Source organism: Mastigoproctus giganteus, chromosome 1 (genome assembly GCF_048544385.1).
Source record: "Mastigoproctus giganteus isolate SK-2022 chromosome 1, ASM4854438v1, whole genome shotgun sequence".
Classification (NCBI taxonomy): Eukaryota; Metazoa; Arthropoda; class Arachnida; order Uropygi; family Thelyphonidae; genus Mastigoproctus; species Mastigoproctus giganteus.
The window spans coordinates 75,772,478-75,789,985 of NC_143575.1; the positions used below are offsets into that span (position 1 = coordinate 75,772,478).

The 17,508-nt window shown below is 36.6% G+C and overlaps 1 protein-coding gene across 5 annotated transcripts in view; it reads left to right on the forward strand.

Annotated features, from left to right (window-relative positions):
• The window catches only part of LOC150090899 (uncharacterized), a 175,951-nt gene that overhangs the window by 129,386 nt on the left and 29,057 nt on the right, over positions 1-17,508 (forward strand). For all 5 annotated transcript variants that reach the window (XM_090380587.1, XM_090380581.1, XM_090380573.1 and 2 more), the window contains exon 7: positions 4,312-4,382. In XM_090380587.1, coding sequence (XP_090236713.1) covers positions 4,312-4,382 — 71 coding nt within the window. The remainder of the gene's footprint in view (positions 1-4,311; positions 4,383-17,508) is intronic.

Here is a 17,508-nt window from a genome sequence, read left to right on the forward strand (position 1 = left end):
AAATCGATTATCCGGGATTTGTTTTTTACCACCTATCTCAGAAAATCGAGAGTCTACTGTATATGCAATTTTTAAATTTCATGGACTAAATAGACTTGTAAACTGAAAAATGGAAGTAACTAATAATTTTGTGTTTATATTAAAAAAAATTATATATATTTAAAAAAAACATTGTCTATAATGTTTTTTTTTATATTCAGCAGAATTAATCTATATATTTTTTTTGAAAATAACAGATGTAAAAAATACAACAGCTTAAAAAAATTACATATAAAAAAGTATTACAATTCATATAATGTAATACTGGTATTCTTCAAGCAGATTTACCAAAAACTTTTTGCAGAAATTAAAAAAAAATGTTGATGCCTGTCGGATCCAGCTGTTGGTTTGTTATTTGGTTTTTAGGAGCATTAGCAACTAAGGCCATATTGCTCCGGCGATATGCGGTGGTCATTCCCTGACCTTTCCGCATCCTCCATATTTGGTGGTCATGAGCTCAAACCTCAGTCTAATCAAGAAGCGTGTGCTACGCACTGCTGCTCCTGCCCACCTGGCTACGGAGGTGCCATCAGCTCCAGCACTATCATTTTTGTTACAATTTAGCATGCCACCACAGCCAGGTTAAGTTGGGCATCTGTGTTCTGTTGAATTTATTTATTTTGATATTTTTGTGACTTCAGTTTGTAGTATATTGAGGATATTGTTGTATATTTTATAAAGTTTTACTTAATGGTTAATACAAGTTTGATCCAGAATGTTATAACAGAAGCCCGCTCAATGTGGTGAGAAAACTGGTCAGTGATGCTGGTGGTCCTCCAAACTGATATCAAGGAGATCTAATGCTCACGGCTTAGGTTCCAGAGTAACATCATAGGAATCCAGCATGTTTGACATGTGTTTCAAACCTGTAGAAACTCTGAGGTGGTCCACCTCAATAAATCACTTTGGCCTCTGCTTTGACAAGACATGGTCCTAGGATGGCTTGCACAGGATCAGTCAGCTAGTGAGTTTGCTTATGACAGTCAACTGTATCGATGCCATGCCCAGAAAGCAATAAATGCGCTTGGGAGTAAATTCCAGGGCTACTCCCAGGCATTAAACTTGTATCTCTGCCAGCCTGAATCCTGTCTTTCAGCTCATAGGAGTAGGAGCATGACGTTGACATAGTTCACCCTCATAGGCAAACTCACTAGCTGACTGATCCTGGGCAAAAACATGATGGATTACAGAGACTGCTAGTCTCTCTGAACTGTTATGTATAAAGAGCACCTCAAGTCAGTTAAGAGGCCTGATTCCAGGGACTTCCTAATTAAAACTGAAAATGACATACACTAAAAAGTAATCAAGTATTCTGAAGCTTGCTGTCCACAGCTTCCCCATTAAATCCCAAATCTGTGACAATCTGATAATTCTATTGCATCTTCATCTAAAGATAAATCTCACTCCCAATACAATCCATTGATTGACTCCTTTGGTCTTCCTACAGAAAGATATTAAAAGATTTCTGAACAATCTTGATGTTAAAAAAGCTCCAGATGCTGATGGCATTTCTGTGCATGTTCTCTCAGCCTGTTCTCCTGAGCTTGCTTCTGCTCTGTCTTTTTACATTTTCTTATTTCACTGGAATTTTTTACTTCTGCTTGGAAATTTGTCCATATTCAGTCAGTTCTTAAGGGGTGACAAATCCTTCTTGTCCTTGTTATTTCATTGCACTGACCTCTATTCTTTCCAAAGTAATGGAGAAATCTCCATCAATTACAATTCTTAAACTATCTCAAAACCTTCCATCTAATCAGTGATTGCCAGTATGGATTATGATTGTCATTTTGCTGGTGATATTTTAGGATTTTATACTTGGCATATAAGTTTACATTAAATTTTTTTTAGACAATTTTTTAATGCTTCAGAGACATCTGCCAAAATATACAGTATTTTTTTCAAAATGAACAATGTTAAACTATTTCATGCCTATTTCAGGGTTATTAAATGATGCATTTTAATAGGCCTACCCACTCGGCGGTCCTAAGAATCAGCACCAATGATAGTAGCTTGATTGAAGAAGTAGCCAGTCATGGTTTGTAATAACACAATGAAGATTACACAAGAATAGACATGAAATGAGCTATGGAAAAGTTGCTTATGAACTGCTGCAAAGTTTTTTGAAACTGTTTATGGAGACTTAAATTATGTGGTTACCATTGTTTTTTTATTATATAAAATAGTAACCACTAGACTAGGATATAAAAAAGAAAACATGCTGTATACGTTTTGTTGAACAAAATCAATTTGAATTTGTGTATATTGATGCTGAACTATATTTGGTTTCTTACAATGTAACCATATTCAATTATTTTATGAAAATCTCAGTTGCATAAATCAATTAATTTACAAAAGTAAAAACAGTAGCATTAAGAGGAAATTGGACATTTGATTTTCTTCTGAAGGTTAAATGAACTGCAGCATTTATTCAACTGCATAACTAGTTTCTTGGGACTGTTAATCTAAAACAGATCTTTTTATGAAGCTCTCTCACAGTGGACCAGGCACATCACCAAGACCTCAGCTAATGTTCTCTTTCTTGGTGATTCCCTTCTACTTCTGACTCTTGTTTTCTCACTCTCTCAGGGTAACTCAGAATTTTTTTTTTTTTTTTTTTTTTCTTTTTGGCGAGTGCAGCAAAAGCCTCAGGCTTCCTTGCGCCATATGGCTAATTATAATAATAATAATGACTCTCAGCAGGATAGCATGTCATTGGACCAGTGTTACAATAGTGACCTCTTCCTAACTTTGCTGTCACAGCTACCAGATTTTAACCCAGTAGAGAATTTGGGGTTGGTGGGATAATTGAGATTGAAAGAGTACAACAGTAAACCCCCGCTATTCGCGGGGGTTACATTCCTGAGAAATGTCGCGAATACCGAAAACACAAATACTGAGTTATGGCTCCCATAGTAATAAAGGGGTTCTATTCCAAAGTATGTAATATATAAGAAAAACTAGTCTAAAATTTTGTCTATGTATGTATTATATGTACCTTCATAATATGACTATGTACATAGACAGTACATAGTGAAATGCAAGCACATGGCATCGAAATGAAAATAAGAAACAATTTAATATTAAATGTAATATTTATTAGAAATTTCAAACAAATCTTTCAAACCAGCGCCTTTGCTAGCTAAAAAACTTATCCCGCCAGTGCTATCACCAGTTTCGCTAAAGTGTTGATAAAGGAGTTTTGCTTTTTCATGAATGATGAGTGAACTTAACGGAATTTTATTTTGAGTTCGGTCTTCTATCCACAGATTTAAAGCCTTTTCCATTTTTTCTAATTTAACATCACGAGTTACAGAGCAAATTTTTGAAGCAATTAGCGCGTTTTCACGGACACTACGGCAGATTTTTTCTTCCAATTTATTGATTGATCGTATCATTGACTCATTGATTTTATAATGTTTTGCCACTGAGGAGACACTTTCACCATTAGAAAATTTGTCTAAGACTCAATTTTATTCGCTAATGTCATCACCTTTGATCTTTTCACATTTCCTTTGTTATTCGTAGCCATATTTTTGTACGGGTTAGAAAGAACTTGTCCACAATCAAGTCACTTTCTTCCGTTAACACACTCGGAAAAAGTCTGTTTTACACTGCAAAACGGTAGATTTATCACTTTTGTAAACATATCAATTTATAAATTAATTCAGTTTATAATCATATAAATTTAAAGTAAACGACGAAACCTTCCATGACAAGCGTATAACACATACTGAACAAGGATTAGCGAGAAACATCCACGCTCGCGATTTTGTCACCCCTCTCCCCCCACCCACTGGGTGCTGTTTTGACCGAGAAAGATAATTTTAGCCACGCCCATGTTTTTTTATGGCAGAAAATATTCACGGCGCTTTAAAATTCACATTTTTTTAGGTTTCATTTTATATTTAATCAGCGATCGCGAATACAGATACCACGAATAGCGGGGGTTTACTGTAACTTGAGGTATAGACAGAATTGCTCCACTTATGAAATGATGAAGAGTCTGCATGGAATATTTTACCAGGAAATGTAATTTCATAGAATTCATGCCAGAGCAAATCACTGCTGTTCCTGAAACAAATGGAGGGCCTATAGGGTAGTATTCTTAATAAATTTTTCTACAGTGTATACCAGTCTAGTTCTGATTTTAAATGTTTGTATATCATAAATGGATAAGTTTTTATAGCTATTTACAGTTATAGAATATTAATATATTAATTGTTTGTCCTAATTGTGGCATCATTTTGATGTATTGTTTTTATACAATCATAGCATCCACTTTTAAAATTGTTGGTTGTCCTTATTGCTGCTGGAATCTGCTTTACTCTTGCTAGAATACACAGGTAATTATTAGTAATTATTAAGTAATTTGATATATTCCTCTCCTGAACAATATAATTATTTTATGCCAAAGTTGCAATTTTAGTCATCTTACTCAGTTGTATGCAGTGACCTTTGTTATATGTTAGCAGGATCCAAAAGTTTTGGGGCCAGTTAGATAGTGAATAAGTGTGAGAGATCTGCATTCAAATCCTCTTGGTGATTAGAGGAATTCTTAAGGCTTTTTCAGTTACAGCTGTAGATAATCAATCTCTCTTAAGGAGAGCATTTCCTCCCTCAAGTTATTACAAGTTTTACAACTTGCACAACATGCAAATTGGCCTATGAGCACACACTTGTGTGAGGTGTGATTGAAAAGTTCATGAACTAATTCATGCGCCAGGCTAGAGATAGACATTAAGTCTAGACAGCATGAAAACCTATTTAATCCTGTATGCCTAACAGAAGGGTTTTTGCTTTCTTAAAGGTTACTGTGGTCTCAGAGATTTTTTAAATTCTATACAGTGCTACCAACTGATGATGTTACCAACAGCAGATTCTAAATGGGAAGCATCAAGGAAGTAATCTTGGAAGCTACTTGGCTTTTAGTTCCAACTAAGAAATGCTGTTCTTGGTTTCGTCCCAAATGGATATCAGATGAACTAATGAGACTCGTGGCAGAGAAAAAAAATGCATGGGATGCATATAAATTATCAGGCGACACAGAAGCCTATGATAGATATAAGCTAGTATGTATTCAAGTCACAAAGGAGGTTAGGCAAGCAAAGGCAGATTATGAGAAATCTTTGGCAAAGGATGCAAAGAAAAACAGCAAAGACTTCTTTACTTATATAAACTCCAAAAGGAAGGGGATGAATCAGATTGGTCCACTTGATATCAATGGTTTGACTGTAGATAGCTGCCAAACTAAATAAGTATTTTGCATCTACATTCACACATGAGGAGTTATTCAAGGAGGAGAAGCCAGATGTTTATCAAACTCTAACAGGGAGTTAATTACTGGAGGCAGCAAAGGAAGTAAGCAAACCCTTAACCATAATTATGAGGGCATCCTCTGGACTCAGAGGGAATTCCCCACAGACTGGAGATGTGCAAATGTATCTCCAATTCACAAAGGGGGATCAAAAGGTGACATGAGTAATTATAGAGCTGTTAGTTTGACATCTATTCCAGGGAGAATAATGGAGGTACTGGCTAAAGAAGCACTGCCGGATCATCTAAACAAAACTACAGTAAAAATTCAGACACAGCATGTTTTTGTTAAGGGGAAGTCTTGTCTGTTGTTGTTATTTGGTTTTTAGGAGCATTACCAACTAAGGCCATATTGCTGCAGGGATATGCGGTGGTCATTCTCTGACTTTTCCGCATCCTCTGTATTTGGTGGCTCACGGGCTCGAACCCCGGTCTAATCAAGAAGCATATGCTATGCACTGCTGCTCCTGCCCACCTGGCTACGGAGGGGCCAAGTCTTGTCTTACCAATTTGATTAGATATTATGATGTGGTCACAAAGGTTCTAGATGCAAAAAATAATTTGATATCATATACAGTTGGACCTCTCTTTAACGAACTTCCATATAGTGAAATTTTTTTTTTAGTGAACTACTTTGATTTTCTCTTGATCGTTACATTGAAAATAGTTTCCGTATAACAAACTGATTTTGAGAGACCCGGGAACCCATTGTTCGCACCTCTGGCTTTTAGGCAATAAATAAACATCTAAAGTTGATGCTGTAGAAAGCTTGAATTAAGAGCTAAAAGGATTAAATATTAATCCCTTTAGCCATTAATAACTAAAGGCTTTAATTCCACGAATTAAGAGCTAAAACATTTTACTGTTTAATGGTGCCTGTAAAACTCTGCAGGAGGAACAGGCCAACCACGGCACGGGATAGAAAAAGATGGAAGTTTGGGAGAGGCCTTTGCCCAGCAGTGGCTGTTTGTTTGTTATTTGGTTTTTAGGAGCATTAGCAACTAAGGCCATATTGCTCCGGGGAGATGCAGTGGTCATTCCCTGACCTTTCCGCATCCTCCGTATTTGGTCTAATCAAGAAGCGTGTGCTACGCACTGTTGCTCCTGCCCACCTGGCTACGGCGGCGTGTCAGCAGTGACTAAAAAGAAGTAAAACCTATACACTATGCTGAGAAGTCCCTCTGGTAAGCTGATAGCCATTGGCAAAGATTAAGGCATATTCTCGATGCGGGCATTGGCTCTGGTCAACCTGTTTTCTATTGTAAGCACCCTATTAGAGAATTAGGAGAGAGTCATTTTCCTTTATCTCGGAAATTCATCTGTTGTTTCAAAGAAACGAGTCATCCACACTCACTAAATTTCGCCTGTCTCTGTTTACATGGTAGCTACAAGTGGTCCCTAATTTCAGCTTTGTTTTAACTGCTGTGCAAGTAACCTGACAGTGTCTAAGAGGAAATCCTTGAGTGTAGTGTGAAAAAGTGGAAGTGCTTAATAGTGTAGATTGCCACATTAAAAACAAAGAAATTGCTTTAAAATTTGATGTCCCTGCCAGTAGTGTGTCAACTATTCTGAAAAATTGTGTTTTGATTCGCAAACTGTTTGAGGAAATGGGACCCAGTCGGAAGTGTATGAAATTATGCCTTTAGGAAGATGTAGATGAAGCAGTTTTCAAGTGTAAGTTGATTCGAGACCAAAATATTCGATATCAGAGTTATTAATAAAAGAAAAGGCTATGGAGTATGCATCTTTTCTAGGGCACAAAACATTCCAAGCAAGTTCTGGTTGGCTGGACAAATTTAGAAAGCACAATGGCATACTCAAAAAGGTTATTTCTGAAAGTAGAGTTGGAATCTAAGAAGATTATACCCATTGGAAAGAAACAGTTTTGAAAAAAATTATAGAGGATCGAATTCAAAGACATATTCAATGTTGATGAAACGTCTATTTTTTAAATGTTTGCCGAACAAGACACTGACTTTTAAAGGTGATAAATGTGTAGGTTGTGAAAATAGTAAGAAGAGAATTACATTCTTTGTTGCAAATATGGCTGATAATGAAAAATTGAAGTGTTTAGTAATAGGCAAAAGTAAATAACCCAGATGTTTAAAAGGAATAAAGTCTTTAGAGTTGGACTACAACTACAACAAAAAACCTTGAATGACAAACGAAATTTTTGAGCAGGGATTTTAAATTTCGATAGAAAGATGACGATAGAAAACAGAAAAATCACATTGATTGTTGACAACTGCCCTGCCCACCATCACTCAATAATTTCGAAACTTACAAGCATGAAGCCTGTTTTCTTCCTTCTGAATGATTCATCTTAACTGCAGCCAATGGACCAAGACATTATCAAAAATTTGAAAATGTACTACCAAAGGCACATAGTGAAAAAAAATTATACTGAGAATAGAAACCAACCAATCCATAGATTCTATTATAGATTTGTGGTTGTGTATATCAGAATTTGTGAAAGTGCAGAGTAAAGATGTGACGGACACAACAATTAAGAATTGTTTTGCTAAAATGCTAATTAACAGAGATGAGAGGGATGAATTACTAGAAGACATTCAGCAATCTTGGGAAGGGTTCCAAGCAAGGTTTGATCTGTGAAGAACTTGTTCTTGATGAATTTTTAGGAGTTGATAATGATGTCATAGTAGCTGAATATCTGAGTGACTCCAACATTTTGGAGCGTATTTAAAGAGCTAGTGACAATATCAATGATGAGTTGGATGAAAATGAGGGCAGTATTCAGCCTTCCAAACAAATGATGGCAGCAATTGAAACTTTGCATCGAGGCTTTCAGTGGGAAGAAAATGTAAAAGAAAATATATCTGAGTGCTTAAAGTTTAACAATGCGAACATTTTTATGAACGGTGTACAGTAGAATCCAGTGTACAACAAAAATAACCAAATATTTTTCGACATGATTCTTAAACGTGTACTAATAAATTGTGGGCATCATGTAAGTGATCATTTCTTAATATGTATGTATTAATAAATTGTTTTAAAATATTAGAAAATTTATTCATTCCCACTTACTTCTTTCCCATCTTTTACTATTTTTCTGAATTTACAGTATTTTTCATTGTTGATAAGATCATATTTCTTTATAACGAAATTTCTGTATAACGAATTTTTTTAAGGGAACTATCGAGTTCTTTATATAGAGATCCAACTGTACTTGGATTTCAGGAAAGCTTTTGATACTGTTGCACATGGAAGACTACCATACAAATTGGAGCATTATGGCATTAAGGGCAAGTTGCTACAATGGATAAAAGATAAAAGTTGATTGGGAGAAGACAGAGAGTGGTAATCAATGGACACTGCTCTTCGTGAATTAATGTTATTAGTAGTGTCCCCCAGGGTTCGGTGTCAGGCCCGTTGTTGTTTTGTATATTTATCGGTGATATTGATGAAGGTATATCAAACTTAATATCAAAGTTTGCAGATCATACAAAGGTTGGCAGAGTTATTAATAACAGTAATGACAGTATGCTGCTGCAACAGGATCTGGAAAAGATGGGCTGAGAAGTAGCAACTGAAGTTTAACACTGACAAATGCAAAATACTTGCTATTACACTCGGGTAGTGGAGAATGAAGAAATTTGGGGGTAATTGCGCAGTCAGATATGAAGTCTTCTGAACAGTGCAGACAAGCTGCCAGAGTAGGTCATGGGGTCTTGTCATGATATACAGGAATTTTACTAGCAAGGATAGATAAGGAGGTGATTATCCACTTGTATAAGGCAATGGTCAGGCCACACCTTGAGTACTGCACACAGGTCTCGAAGCCTCATTTTAGGAAGGATGTAGAGTTGCTAGAATGAGTACTGAGAAGGGCAACAAGATTGGTGAGGAGAACAAAGGGATGCTCTTACGAAGAAAGGCTTAAGTTCTGAAAATTGCTGCATCTGGAGACTAGGCACCTGCGAGGTGATTTGATTGAGGTGTATAAGGCCTTGAATGGATTTAACAGGCTCAATGCTGATGGGATTCTTCCTCTTGTGCTCAGATTACAAACACGAGGGGGAATAAACTGAAATTGAGGAAAGACAGTTCTCAAATAAATGTGCAGAAATTTGCCTTTAGCCAGCGGGTGGCTGATTGCTGGAACAAACTTTCATCTGTTGTTGTCGAAGTTAATAGCTTAAATAAATTCAGGGGAGAGGTGGACAAACATTTGGAGCAAATGGAGGGGTGAAATGGGAAGTGTGTGTTTTTTTTTTTTTTTGCTGATTCCATATAAGCTTGCTTTCTTGCATCATATGTCTTTACTAATGCTAATTGATAAAGATTGCACATACTTCATTATAGTTATTACTTAAGAAGAATAGTTAATGATTTCTCTTATTCTCCAATGCAAATAGCTCAATAAAATAAATTGTTTCATTTGAACACATTCATTGATATTTCTCTCTGATACTATACCAGGCATTACAGTATGTGACGTTTGCTATGTTGACAATATTGGCCAGTATGTGACAATATTGGCTATGTTTCTGTCATTTGTTCACATTTAACAAACAACTATTATTTACATTGAACACTGAACTATTATTAACCATTGGTGCTATTTTTTGGTCATTATAAATGTTTACAGAAATAAGTCCAATTGTTAGTGCTTAATATTCATTGAAATGTGCTTGTCGAACACTGTTCAACCACTCTGTATACCACTCTAAAATCTGTAAAATTTTAAAATCCTGCACCTCTCAATATGTCAGTATTTAAATGCTGGATTTTAAAGAGTTTTCTGTATTTCAAAGCAAAAATTCAAGTCTAATATCAAAAATTATCTTCTCTCTGCTTAACCTTCAGCCCATACACAGTACTAAACTACTCTAGGTTTTTATACCTTTTGTTTGGAATTATCATTAAAAAAAACTATTACAACTAAACAGGGATGTTTTGCTAATTTGTTTACAAGGGACTTGCATGAGAAGAATTTCAGCTAAATACCCAGTTAAAATAGTGTGTTAAATTTTATCAAACAAATTTTTTAACAAAGGGCTCATTTGAGTTCTCCCCACTCTCTCACCCCTGTAGCTAAAGATTTAATTACTTCTTTTTATGTCGCTTCTGACTATAGATTCTATCAGCCCCAGGTGCCTTACTTTATTTTAACTGTAATTTCTCTTCTGACTTCCTTTCAGTTACCATAAAATGATTCAAGTCCTAGTCCACATTATATGTACTTCTGGTTTCCCAGTCTCTAAAAACTTATTCACATGTGAATATAAATGCAAAATAGTTCAGTTTGTCACTAACATCTGCGGCTCTTTCCTTTCCTTTGCTTCTAGTGTTAACATGAGATAAAAAGCCTGCTACTTCAACAAAGTGTAACCAGAATACAATCTGTATGTATGTTGTGAGTGCCATTGCAGCTGGTAGATAAGAAAGAAAACATGTTTGATCATGCAGTGTTCTGCTAACTTACTATGAAACAGAAAACTATAACTGTATTTTATATGTGGTGTGACACATGTAGAATACAGTTATACATGTGTGACAAGTCATAGGTACATGATTTCTAGCTTTAAACCAAATTAGCTTCAAAGGGATGTCATTATCCTTTATTACCAAGCCCAGTGAAGTTTGAACAACTCTATCAGCCAGAAAGGTTATGTTGAAACTTGAGTGGTATCATAGTAACAGATTTCCTGCCAAGCGATCTATAATGACTAACGAGATGCACTGCAAGTTTCTGAAAAGTCTGAATCTTGCCATCGGAAATAAACAACCATGGATTGCTGACCAATCTTTTTTTTTTTTTTTTTTTTGTTGCAACACAAAGGTTCCAGCCCAAAAACCAAGGGCCTGTTCATGGTAGTCATTCCTCATCCCGCCTCACAACACACACCTGACCCTGTATCAAGCATTTTAAAAAAAAAATTTTTTTTTTTTATGAAAACCCCAAACACGAGAGGTATTAGAACCTGTAGTACTTAGTACCGCTTTGGTTGGCGGTTGAGAAGACAAAAGAAGATATGATATTTGTTCACATTAGACTTGAACTTCTGTAGACTGTAATTTTCAGGAAATACATACGAGGGAAGGTTGTTCCAGAAAACGGCAGTTGAATGAATAAACGAGGAAGATGAAAAGTTAGTTCTGTGAGTTTGAAGTTAGACATTAAATGGATGTTGGTTGGTGGTGGCACGTGTTTGAACTGTTTTGAAAGAGAGGGCAGGAATTATAGAAGCCAATTCAGAAGAACAGTGCCCATGGAAGTATCTGTAGAAAAAGTATGCAGCAGAATCAGTACACCATTGAGACAGCGAGTGGAGAGAGAGACTGTTAGAGATGAGTCATTAATTAACCAATTGCGATCTTCTGAATTGGGGGCATTGCTCCAGATGTGGGAACAATATTCTATGGTAGGGCAGATTTGCGATTTGTACAGAGTGAACAGTTGTTTGGAAGAAAAGAAACGCTGAAAACGAAAGAGAAAACCAAGTTTTTTAGATGCAGAGGAAGCAATATTTGTAATATGCTTGTGCCAAGAGAGATTAGAAGTCAGGGTAATCCCCAAAAGAGATATATCATCTTGCCTAGAAATCGGAGTGTCACCAAAGATAAGCATAGAAGCAGAAAAATCCTTTTTGTGAGATATAAGACAAGACTGAGTTTTAGAAGGATTGAAATCAACTAAGTTGTCTTTGCCCCACTGGAGAATTACCTGTAGATCAACAATTAAAGAATTGGTAGTGGATATTCGAGAAGTTGAAGCTGATCGAGCAGAGCAAGGTTTCTCAAAATGGAAAGCGGAATGCAATGTTCTATCATCGGAAAACTATGGATAGGATTTCCAGTCAGTGGAAGAAGTTCATTAATATACAAGAGGAAAAGAGTGGGGGAAAGAACTGAATTTTGGGGGAGGGACACCAACATTAGTGGAGAAGTTAGAAGACAGAGAGTCATCTACCATCACCCTCAGTGAGTGATCAGAGAGAAAACTGGATAACCAATTACAAAAAACAGTTGGCAAACCATAAGATGGAAGCTTGTTTAGAAGACCTTTATGGCAAACACGATCGAAAGCATTTGAGATGTCAAGAGCAACTGCTTGTGTTTCACTGAACTTTTCCATTGAATTTGTCCATAATGGGTAGCATAAGCCAAAATATCACCAGTAGATCGACATTGACGGAATCCATACTGGCGATTGTGAGTAGTGGCGATTGCAATGGGACGATAATTTGATGGGAGGGATTTGTTACTCTTTTTAGGATTTGGTTGGATACGAGCAAATTTTCAAGCAGAAGGATAAACACCTTTGGAATAAGAAAGTGAAAAAAGGTGGCAAAGAACAGGAGCACAGGTTTTGAGAACAAGTGGAGAAATACCATCAGGACCTGGAGCTTTCTTAGCATCAAGTTTCGTCAAAATTCCTTTTGATGGAAGAACACAGGAGGCATTGAATGGAGCGTGTTGGGAATGGTGGGAGGTGTTTTACCAAGATCATTAATGTGTGAGTTAGAAGTAAAATGGGATGCTAGCAGGTCAGCTTTATCCTTTGCTGAAGTGACAACAGAACCATCTGATTTTGAAAGAGAATGGCAAAGTTGCGACCAATAGCTTTGGCAAGAGACCAGAATGCGCGGCTACCATTAGGGCGAGAAGTAAGTTTTCAAGATTAATTCCTTGAATGCTTCCCATTTAGAATTTGCTGATGGTAACGTCATAAGTTGGTCCCACTGTATGAAATTTAAAAACTCTCTGAGACCACTTTAGTCGGCTTTACGAAAGCAAAAATTCTTCCCTTTACCCCTGATGGTAGTTACATCTTTAAGTAAATCCGACATCAATACACTGTGGTCACTGCCACCTAGTGGCTCCTTTATCTGTAAATTCCTAATGCATGAATAATCACTGCTGATAATCTGATCAAGAGTATTACTACCTCTGGTTGCCTCTCAGACATGCTGCTGTAGAAAACAATCATCCAGTAAATCCACGCAAGTCTTACTAGTGTGCGATCTGGGGAGTTCAAATCCCCCATTATAATACATTCTGATTTACTGGCCCACTCTATTTCTCTGTACAGTTGTTCATTGTACTCATCAGAGTCATTAGGCCAGTGGTTCCCAATCTTTTGTCACTCGAATCACACTTTAAGTTAAAAGACAAATTAACGGCACACCGAAATAGTGATTGCCATTGAACTCAATGGAATTTTTCCTAATCTCGCGGCACTTTGGTTGGGAACCACTGCATTAGGCCTATAACCCACTCCTATTCCCATTTTTGCTTTTCCTGTGCTTATGTCACACCAAACTGACTCAACATTGCGCTGTCCGCCCATGTCAATTGTATGCACTGCCTTAATACGCTGGCTGTAAATCCCATACTCTCAGTATTTGAAAGTTATAGAAAAGTTTATATAAACACATCTAACTCTGAACAGTTACAAAACCATGGCTCTTTCAAATGAAAAAAAAAAAAAGATTATGAAGTTTTCAGTAGTAAAACAGTAATGAAAATAAGAAATAAGAATGAGCAGATATGTGCCTTGTAAAATGTGTTTTTATACTAGGTTCATGTTTACCTATTTATTTTTTTATTATTATTTTAATTGTTTTTTACCATTGAAAAATTCCATAGCATTTATGAGAATTCGCTTATTGAAACAACTCATATTTAATTTGTTTTAGTTAAAATCTCTGGAATCATATTCTGAGTTAGTAAATTTTTTATTGTAGTAGCACCTAAATTTTTGGAAACTTGATATCGTAAGATTCTTCAGGTAGTAAAGTGAAGATTCAACTACCATAGAAAGATCGTGCATTATTCTGGAGTAGTGGAGCAGCATTGTCACTGTAGCATTTGTATTATATATCTTTTACTTGGGAAGACTTCCCGAGCACTTTATGATCCATGGTTTATGACCTTTTATGGAAACAAACCACAGTCATTTCAGCCTGCTGGTATTTAGTTAAAGGAACTAGCAAAGGATTGGAATACACACTTCAGTAAAGTCCTCCAAGATCCTATAGGTCCTAACACTCCATGGTCTATCTTGTGACAGTTATTTCTCTTGCCATCTTGTGACAGTTATTTCCATTGTGTAAGCACAATGTGTAGCTGTTGGATGGTAATGTCTGATAGTGTTTTTCCCCACCACATGAGGAATACACTCTATCAGACATTAACATCCACCAGCTACACATTGCACATACACAATGTTATCCTGACTTCACTAAAATATATACTGATGGATCGAAGTCTGAGAGTGGAACAAATACAGAAGTGGTACTCCCTGATACTACAATTTCTGTATCACTTCCCACAGAATGTAGTAGCTATACCACTGAATTATATGCCATAAAGCTTGCTCTAGAAAATATTTTCCCTCTGTCAAATGCATCCGTTAATAAAGCTCATCAGAACAGAGTTGATTTGTCTCAGAGAGAATCAGCAAAAAGTTATCTTCTGCTGGATTCCAGGCCATACTGGAATACCAGGAAATGAAATCCTGGATGTTGCTGCCAAACATCCATCCAGCACAGCCTCAACGAATTTCCTAATACCATTCACAGATTACAAAATGAATATTTGAAGTAGTAGTAGTAGTAAAGGCAAATGATGCAAGGAAGAAAGATTATATAGCATAAGAAAAAAAAAAAGGCCTACACAGTTCACCCATCCATACCCTCCAAGAATTTTTCTAGTTCTTCATTAAATTTAGTCAACCCATCTACTTCTCAACTTGAGTTTATGCTCTCTCATGTTTGTAGTCTCAGCAAGTGGACGAATGCCATTAACATTTAGCTTACTCAATCCATTCAAGGCTTTAAATGATTCAATCAGATCTCCCCACAGAAGCCTAGTCTCAAGATGCTGCAATTTACAGAACTGAAGCCTTTCTAGGTAAGAGCACCCTTTTGGTTCCGTTCTCTCTACTTGTTCAAGCAAGTCTTACATCCTTCCTAAAGTGAGGCCTAACCCTGGCCTTATACAAAGGGATGATCACCTCCTTATCCCTGCTAGCAAAGTTTCTGTATATCATTGACAAAATCCTTGGAGCATGTCTGCACTCTAAGAGAATTTCATGTCTGACTGCATAATTACCCTCAAGTCTTTTTCATTCTCTACTACCCTGAGCATTGTACCACACGGTTGATAATTTACTCTGAGGTTACTGCTAAACATATGAAGTACCTTGTATTTATTTATGTTAAACTTCAACTGCCATTTCCCATGTCATTAACCATCTTGCCGACCTTTGTATCATCAATGGCACCTCCATAGCCAGGTGGGCAGGAGCAGAAGTGCAATGCACATGCTTCTTGATTAGACCGGGGTTCAAGTCCGTGACCACCAAATACGGAGTTTGCGGAAAGGTCAGGGAATGACCACTGCATATCCACAGAGCAATATGGCCTTAGTTGCTAATGCTCCTAAAAACCAAATAACAACAAAATAACATTGTATCATCGATACTTTGTATCGCCGAAGTATAAGAAAAGGATGAGGGACACTTCAATGGCATGCAAATTCATAATTAACTCCTTCAAATTAAACCTATACCAAAATTATAGGCTTCCAACTTTATTACAAACTCACAACAAGAAGTAATTCTAGCCAGAACCCAAATAGGCCGTACTCGTTTAACCCATCTGTTCCTTTTGTCAGGAAATGATTTTCCTCAGTATAATTACTGCCACACAGTACTCACAGTCAAATATATACTTCTAGAATGTGCTTTGTTTAATTAATGCCTGTCTAGTGTCATTCGGTTCTCTCGCAAACTTAAAGGAACTTTTGTCACTTAGCCATATCGTAGGCATTAGCATTAGTAGAGGCATATGATGCAAGAAAGCAAGCTTATTCGGCATCAGCCAAAAAAAAAAAAAAAAAACACAACCACTACTCCCATTTCACCCCTCCGTTCGTTCGAAATACCTGTCCAGCTGAGCCTTAAATTTGTTTAGGCTATCAACTTCAACAACGAGTGATGGAAGTCTATTCCACAAACCAACTGCCCGCTGGCTAAAGGCAAATTTCCGCACATCTATCCGACATCCGTCCTTCCTCAATTTGAATTTATTCCCTCTCAGGTGATTATTCTGAACAAGAGGAAGAATCCCATCGGCATTGAGCATGCTCAAGCCATTCAAAGCCTTATACACCTCTATCAGATCACCTCGCCGATGCCTAGTCTCCAGACTCTGTAATTTGCAAAACTTAAGCCTTTCTTCGTAAGAGCAACCCTTTGTTCCATTCACTAATCTTGTTGCCCTTCTCTGTACTCGTTCCAGCAGCTCTACATCCTTCTTGAAATGAGGCCTCCAGACCTGTATACAGTACTCAAGGTGTGGCCTGACCAATGCCTTATACAAAGGAATAATCACATCCCTCACAAAGACTCAAATCTCACAGAATTTTTCTCCTTCCTAAAATAAATAGGATTATATAACCACTTCTAACTGCTTCCACAGCAACAAACACAATCAGTACAAACCACTTTCATAGGTGCAATATGGCCTAAATAGCCATTGCACTGAAAACCCCATCACCAGCAACTTCCTGAGCATCAAATTCTAAGCCTTAAATTTAAAATTAAATATGAAATAAACTGTCCTGATGGCAGTGTATTAATGTTAATAATCATATTAATGATAGTTAATAAAATTGGATAATTAGTAAATTAATAGTAAAGCTTTTATAAAAATAACCTCATCTCTCTTTATGGAAACTTTGCCTTTAATTTACTAATGACCAGCAAAGTAACCGGAAGCGCTTGAACTATAATTTAATAATGAAATTAGGTAACTTTGCCATTGTTTACCATAGCAGCATGTTTTCCCAACATTAATCATACTCATGCTACAAAATGATTGGATGGTTCATCAAAAATCCATCTTTTCCATGATGTGTTTCTCATTACTCTCCTAATTATGAATAACAGTTACTGTTATTCAAGCTGTACATTGAGTGAGCAGGGTCCCCCCCCCCAAAAAAAAACTTAAGACTTAATATGATGTGCAGAAATCTTTCCTGAGGTGAGGCGGTATATTAAATTGTTGAGCTCACACTTGAGAAAAGAATGCACAACATTAATAAAGTTAATAAATTGTTGAGTAAAGTCAATAAATACTGTTTACTGAGGTCTGGAGTATGATTCAGTGCATTTAATTAATTAAT